Source organism: Penaeus japonicus, unplaced genomic scaffold (genome assembly GCF_977035675.1).
Source record: "Penaeus japonicus unplaced genomic scaffold, GWHDUDI00000001_assembly GWHDUDI00000003, whole genome shotgun sequence".
NCBI lineage: Eukaryota > Metazoa > Arthropoda > Malacostraca > Decapoda > Penaeidae > Penaeus > Penaeus japonicus.
In genome coordinates this window covers 20,972,368-20,979,867 of record NW_028234405.1, presented here as the reverse complement: position 1 = coordinate 20,979,867, position 7,500 = coordinate 20,972,368, and the positions used below count along the sequence as shown (strand labels likewise).

At 34.9% G+C, this 7,500-nt stretch overlaps 1 protein-coding gene across 5 annotated transcripts in view; it reads right to left on the bottom strand.

Moving 5' to 3' along the window:
• Nucleotides 1–7,500, bottom strand: part of LOC122250758 (NUMB endocytic adaptor protein) — a 68,771-nt gene that overhangs the window by 9,775 nt on the left and 51,496 nt on the right. For 2 of the 5 annotated variants that reach the window (XM_043012361.2, XM_086530952.1), the window contains exons 1-7: nt 7,388–7,500; nt 6,892–6,963; nt 6,301–6,378; nt 4,684–4,824; nt 4,038–4,227; nt 3,195–3,307; nt 2,715–2,847 (exon numbers count right to left, since the gene is read on the bottom strand). The exon at nt 7,388–7,500 is cut by the window's right edge and continues 127 nt beyond it. In XM_043012361.2, the coding sequence (XP_042868295.1) occupies nt 2,715–2,847; nt 3,195–3,307; nt 4,038–4,227; nt 4,684–4,824; nt 6,301–6,378; nt 6,892–6,963; nt 7,388–7,500 (840 nt within the window). The remainder of the gene's footprint in view (nt 1–2,714; nt 2,848–3,194; nt 3,308–4,037; nt 4,228–4,683; nt 4,825–6,300; nt 6,379–6,891; nt 6,964–7,387) is intronic. The other 3 variants (XM_043012358.2, XM_086530957.1, XM_086530964.1) reach the window with 2 other exon arrangements.

Here is a 7,500-nt window from a genome sequence, read left to right as displayed (position 1 = left end):
AATCCTAATTTTGTCAGACATATTCCTTTAAATCCTTAAAAATAGTGTGATTCAAACAGGGAAAAAATTGTAGCCATTACAAAAAAGGTGCTAGATGTGAATGCTGTGTTAAAAATCCTGTGCTATGCAATACAATATATGTGTGTGTGTGTGTCTGTGCTAAATGATAATGCTGCAGCAGCCACCATTTTTTGTCAGTTTTACTTACTAAACCAACTGGTTGTCTTTGACCGTGGAATTCGGCCTATGGGAGGCGAGGGGGGAGGGCAAGATCGTAAGTCACATGAAGAATTGAGCAGCAGAGACAGGGTGGATTTTATTGATTTATATATTTTATTTATCTTTTTCTTTTTTTTTCCTTTTTTTTATAATATCTATTTATATTATCTACTTTTTAGAAGTAGAAATGTGGATAACTCCTTCACTGTCTCCCTCTGGAACCTGTTCTAAATGTTCAACCGTGGAAAATCATGTTTCTAAATTATTCTTGGCACAGGCGAAGCTACGACACGCAATTTTTTTTTCAATTTCATATTGCCATTTCTATACAAAAAACAGATACATAGAAAAGACAAGAAAAGAAATACTGATGAAGAAATATTCCACATGTACAAGCAACATCTAGAATTTCAAAATAGTACATATTCAATAGAGAAAACAATACACTGGGCTCAAGAAGTCACTATTCAAAAACTTTCTCAACTATTCAAAAGCAATTTTCTGTCATCTTCAGTTCAACTTAATGCTATATCATCTTAGATAAAAAATATCCACTTTTTCACTACTTTAGCTTTACAATTCAATCTTACAAATTCAACTTATCAGTGATGTAAAGCCTCCCTGTAGACTGGGTTAGTGAGGATAGTTTGATTTACCCTCTAAAAATACACTGCACAAGAAAGAATGTCAAGCAACTAGGTGCTTCTCCAAGGGCACGTTGCATGCTCTATATATTGATAAATCCCTTATTAAAAAATAACGTGACAAAAGCATTAAATTTGAAAAAACGGAAATATTCTCTTCAAAGCTATGATCATATATGGCACATTCATCTGCCAAAAATTCATCAATACCTTTAGGCACTTCCCTCACTCTCAAGTTATATAAACAAATATCTGAATCAACATGCATCACTACACCTCCCACAAAGATGCAGAGAATTGTGTACTCCCTGTGACACTTCTTGGAAATGGCTACTTCCACGGCTCTGTAAAAATCTTCAAGAAGACGACTAGCCAAAAGTTTATGAAAAATATAAAGAAGACACCTGTTCCTCCTCTGATGACCTGAGGCACTTAGAAGCATCCTGAGGTTAGAAGGGCTTAACCTTGTGTTAGTTTACATCACAAGGTAAGTGGATAATCTTATCAATTGCTAATTACAAGGCATGAAGCATTTTACTGGAAATTTGCCTAATACTACAGATAGACCCTTAACCCTTCATGGTGTTTGAAATTTACAGGTGAAAAACCACAGCACTCCCAATAAAAATTAATTATTTCATTTTCATATTTCCTCTCATGATCTGTTAAATCTAAAGAAACTTTTGAAAAGTAAATTAGATTCAATATCATATTTACAGCCAGATCTCCCCTACTATAATATGCTTCATACTATTTTTACATTATTTACAAAAAGTATGGAACATAAACAACATATATATAATCATCATTCAATGTCAGTATCTTTAACAGACACACACACACACACACACACACACACACATAATGAAACTCTGAGGATCATTAATCACCACTATGAAGGTTTAAAGAAAGTACACTTTCCTTTCTACATTACAGTAGTAACTTTTCCTTCAATAATCACTAAAAGCAAAGACCTTGTTACCTGCACTACAATCTACTATAAAGGACCCAGCAAGAAGCAGTCAGCCCTTACAGACCTGTTCTACTGAACTACAGATGCATACAGAAAATACATACCAAAGCTCTATGCACAATTTTTCCTGATTCAACCTTTTGCTCTGATCATTTACACTCATAATTTCTTTCCATTTCTTTTTTATTTATTACGTTTTATGCCTTTCTGTTATCATCGCATTGCACATGGTAAAATAATTAGAAAAGATAAGCAAAAGAAAAGAAGATAAAAAAGAAAGGATTCCTTGTCATAGTAAAATAAAAAAAAAGACCTGATATAAAATAAGAAAAACTTGAACAGTTCTGCAGCTGTCTATCTAACAGTGCAAAAAAAATTCCTTCTCTCCTTTTTTCTCATTTATCAATTCTCCTTCTCTCAATCTTTTTTTCTTTGTTCTGTTCAAAATCTCCTTTCCACTGTCTATCCTATATATATATCTACCTACATCTACTAATCTAATTCATCAATCCATCTTTCTATCTATTTATCTATCAAATCCTCTGGCTAACTCTCTATCTCTTGCAAATGAGCACATGCACAATAACTGCATCAGTACTTGCCACTCTCTTTCGCATAATATATTTAAACATTCCAAAGCCAATAAACAAGTGCTGCCATTCAAGTTAAGTTATCAATATCAGACAACAGCCTTCACAAAGCAGAAGTATTTCAGAACACAAGTTTGTTTTCAGTGTTCCAAAGGGTGAATAAATTAAAACAGTATCAAAATTATTACTAAAAATGTGCATCACTTATTAATAGAGAGCCAGAAGTTACTGCATAGAAAAAAAAATATTTAAAAAATAAAACAAGGAACATCAATAAACAACTTCTACCTGGAGGCTGTATATTATTGTTGGTCGTCATGGCATTGGTCGCACTATTGTCAAGAGACATGGAACGAGTCCGCTCCAAATTGGATGGCAGGTCGTTCAGACGCAGCGATAACTGACGCTTGAATGGTGATGACTGGAACATAAAGGAACATTTAGTGATGATTATGAATCATATCCCCTGTACTTGAAAAAGTATCTCTAAAACTTTTAAAACCTTTTATGAGAATATTATCCAAAGTAATATCTTTTACTTGATAAGCCTACATTATGCCTACATTTGTGAAATATCAGCTTTGATATATAAATACTAAAAAAGTTTCAAATATACAATTCCAATAATTCTTCCCACTAAAAAGAAAAGGAAAAAAAAAGGGGAAAAAATCTGAAATCAACATCTCAAGAATCAGAGAAACTTGGGATCAACTTCACATCCTTCTGGTCCATGGTGTGGCTCATCACAACAGAGGCTTCATCCATTACCTGACTGAGGTGCTGGAACACCCTAAAGGAACCTTGGCGCTGGAGCATGAGTGGAGTGGCATGAGGTCTTGCAATGGCATGAGGATTCTCCACCTTCTTGACTGGCACAGGTTCTTTGGGAGATAAGGAAATAGCTTTGGTAATAACCATAATAATCTTAAACAATTAATAAGGAGAGGACTCAAGTTGAAATGTACTAATCTCAAAAATCTCTAACCATGATATACTTACAGGCTGCATCACAATCAGAAAATATATTCCCACAATCCATCACCCCCCCTACAGTCTCTATTATGTATCTACATTAAGTCATATTATGATTATATGGGTAAAGTCAAGTTTCTTTTAACTGTTTATGATACTAACATTGAATAGATAAGTCACCTTTATTAACCTGCATATCTATTCAAATGAACACTCCCTATAGGTATACTAATCAACACTTGTAAACAAGAAGATAAAACAGAAGATCAAAGAACACCATACATATCTTTTAATCTCACATAATCCCTGTATCACAAGAAGCATCTATCATTCTCATTGATATCAGCTTAAAAAGTATTTCTACCATTAACTCCTAAAGGACATGTATACTATTTTCAGTCATGCTCAGGTAAAGACATGGGAAAGCCACAGAAAGCCAGAAAATGATTGCAATGTTTTCAAGATCTCATATTGTAGATTTTGATCTGTAGATTCCAAAATTACACCTCTTTTTTTCATTGAATTAGAGTAATTAGAAGTTTAGTGCATTTCTGTGTCAGACTGTAAGATGGTGTGTCCTTTGGGGGTTAATACCATTAACAGCAAAACCAAACTCAGTTTAACTGTTTTGAAACACACCAATGGGTTTGCACTCCTGGGGGTCGGACAGTCTCTCAGTGACTGTCATCTGCCTGAAGGATCCGGTTCGTGTAAAGGTTGAGGTAGTGGGGTCAAACGACATGGTTACGCCACATTCCTTGTCCCTCTTCTGCTTCCGCTCCAAGCAGGCAGCAAAGGCACACCCGACAGCGTGGCTTAATCTCTCCCCCTGGATTGGAGAGTAAGGAAAATCTCACTATTTTCTTCTGTTTTACACAAGCAGTTGAAATATAGGATTTTAACAGTATCTCTCTACTAGCAGTAGAAATATTGGTTTGGTTAGAAGTACCATAAAAATCATTAAGATAAATATCAAGAATTATTCTTAAAAGAAAAGAAACAAAAGGAGTGACAAAGAAATAAAAAAGGTAAGAACATGGGAATAAAGAATGTATCAAAAAAAGAAATATGAAGTACTGGGTTACCAGATGGAAATAAAGTCAAATAAAAGTAAAGAAAACTCAACTATTAGAAAGAAAGAAAGAAAGAAAGAAAGAAAGAAAGAAAGAAAGAAAGAAAGAAAGAAAGAAAGAAAGAAAGAAAGAAAGAAAGAAAGAAAGAAAGAAAGAAAGAAAGAAAAAAAAAAAGACCCAGTATGTCAAAAACTTTGAGCAACCACACTAACCGTCTCCTTCACCGCAACAAAGCCATGGCACATCCATCGTCTGGTTGTCCCGTCTCGGCATATGTATGAGAAGCCCTTTTCGTGGTTTCTGTCTGGTGCGCAGAATGACACTTTCTCTATGGTCTGGTCTACAATCAGGCCCTATCAGCAAGAGATATGTTAGATAAATTGGGATACACAGTATAGTAAATAATATAATTTGATAGTCAACTAGATAAATCAGGCATAATTATTTTGCAATGTTATAATTGTACCATATACAGTGACCAAGTACTCAGACAACATATAAGATAGATAAATAGAAGATCAGGTTAATTTGTTTAATTTATTTCATTATCATTACATTAGTTTATAATTTTGGATACATATGAGGTCCAAAGTTGTAAATCTTAAAGAAAACAAAAAACTAAATCAAAATAATATTAATAATCTTATAAAATATTTATTCACCTACATTGCCTTTTAAAAAATCAATTTCCCTTCTCACGTCATTAGGATTTTTTTTTTTTTCTACATAACTACTTTACTAATTCAAAAGTCAGATCCCTATCCTGTTCTCAAAATACAAGACATATATGTCTTGTATTCTTTATTAACCCATTGCGGATGGGTTTCATGACATACATAATGCAGGAGCTTTGGCCTGACAACAGGCGTCATGACGTATATGACGTTTGAGGATTTTAGATCACTGTGCTATTTTATGAGTATGCTATGAGTAATGAGTGAGTGATGATGACAATTGCAGTTATAATTACTATAACTACCATAATATTAAACAAAATAGGTTTCACCTAACATCCAAAACCTCGGTGGCAACACTTTCAATTAGCACTAGCAAAAAAGAGAGCCTTGATTGGCACCCATCCATGGTCTCTAGCAAGCGCTATCTTTATAGGGCATTGGCACACAGCAAGTTGCTGACCTCTTGCTCTAAAGTACCACCGATGAAGGATGTGCAGGCAGAACGAGAAGAGGAAGGCAACTCAAACCATGCCCAGTGTCCACAATGTGCCCCTGTGCCAGTAGGGATGCCTTTTACTGTGGCACTCACAATCATAAGCACAAGTTTCCTTCCTCTTCCCTACCTCTTTATGTTATCTTCATTGTAGATGATTTTATTTTCTCATTTGTTCATTACAGCACATAAATACAAAAAAAATAAAGTTCCCTTTTGTCCTCCCACAAAACAGCAATACTTCTATTACACTGAGTATAAAGAAAATAACGAGCTAATATGGACCCTATACTCCAATTTTAGTCAACTGCAGCATTGATAGAACCTGTGATATGACAGGCCTAAGTCTCTCAATGCAAAAATTTAAACACAAAAATGGCTCTAGTTTTACAATGAGTGACTGAAAGAGTGAGAAAAGTCAAGGTATGTTGCATGAAGCTGAAATAACACCCATCCTGGAGACTGGGCAAGCAAATCTATCCCCTGTCCACAAAAAAATCAACACTGCTTTGGCATTCATAATCTACTTTCTTCACAATTTAAATAACTATTCATCATCATTATTCCTCTATTCATATTCTCCCATCCCTTCCTGTTGTCAGTTCTTACCATGCTACCAAGTTTTTGATAAAACTGCATATCTAAGTTTTAATATTTACCTTAGTCTCGTCGTCCACTACTCGGAGACCGTCACCTGAGACGTATAGCATTCCCCTGATGGGTCTGCGGCGTGAATTCTGCAAGGGAAACACCTTATCAAATATTCAGTTCTATTCATTATTTGTTCAACTTTAATCCTTCCACAACAGATCACTTTTGTACTCCATTTTCCCCTTGATGAAATTAGAAATTATTCTATCATACCAAATGCCAATTAGAATCACTTTAGTAATATATCATTAGAAGATGCTCAGCCTGGATGAAAATCTGAAGATGTGCATGTCTCAGGAGGGTTAATGTCAATTTTGAGACATATCACTATCTATATATCTTATATTAAACCTATTATCAATGTTTTAGCAATAACAAGCAATAAATATTAAGATAACTGTAAAATAAAGTGAGAAATATGATCATATACAACACAAGAGAATAAAAGACATTCACCATGTAGAAATATAAACGTTTTATTCCAAGTTACTTCTTTTCTTACATCCATACACTATTTCATTTCTTTTATATCACTACTACTACTTTTTAGATAAACAGTATGAAACAATAAAAAAAGAAAAGTTCATAAATGAACTTACCCTGAGTACCTTCAATGCTTCTTCGCACACTTGCATCCCGCGGGATTCAAACACCTCCACACACCCCAGGTACTGCAACATGAGAGGGTTATGGATTACACCAGCTACTAATCCTTCCTTAAAATATCTACTGACTTAATTTCCCATTTGCTTTGCTCAATATTTTTGCCATCCCCTTTTCTTGCTAACCCACTTTCTGTTTCATAATTCTATGTTTCTCCACAAGTTCCTCCTTAAAACTATAAATTATATCAGGGTTTTGGGAAGGGGGTTATTAAGGTGAAAAAATAATTACTCTTAAACCTATTAGAGAAAAAGGGTCTGTGATGCTTCTCTTTTGGGTCTCACAGGACTGAAATTTTTATCTCGTTTTTTTTTCAATAACCTATATCATGCATTGGTCAACTGTTCAACATTAAACATCAAATTGACAGTCAATAAGTTTTAAGAGAAGGTACACGTCCCTGTGCACCTTCCCAATCGCTCTTCTGCTCACCTTGACGGGGAAGGAACAGGTGCCAGCCCTGACTGCAGCTTCGTCTGTCTGCCACTGGTGAGGCTTGGAGGCTTCAGTCACATGATGGTGGTCCTTCTTCCTCCTGAAGCTCT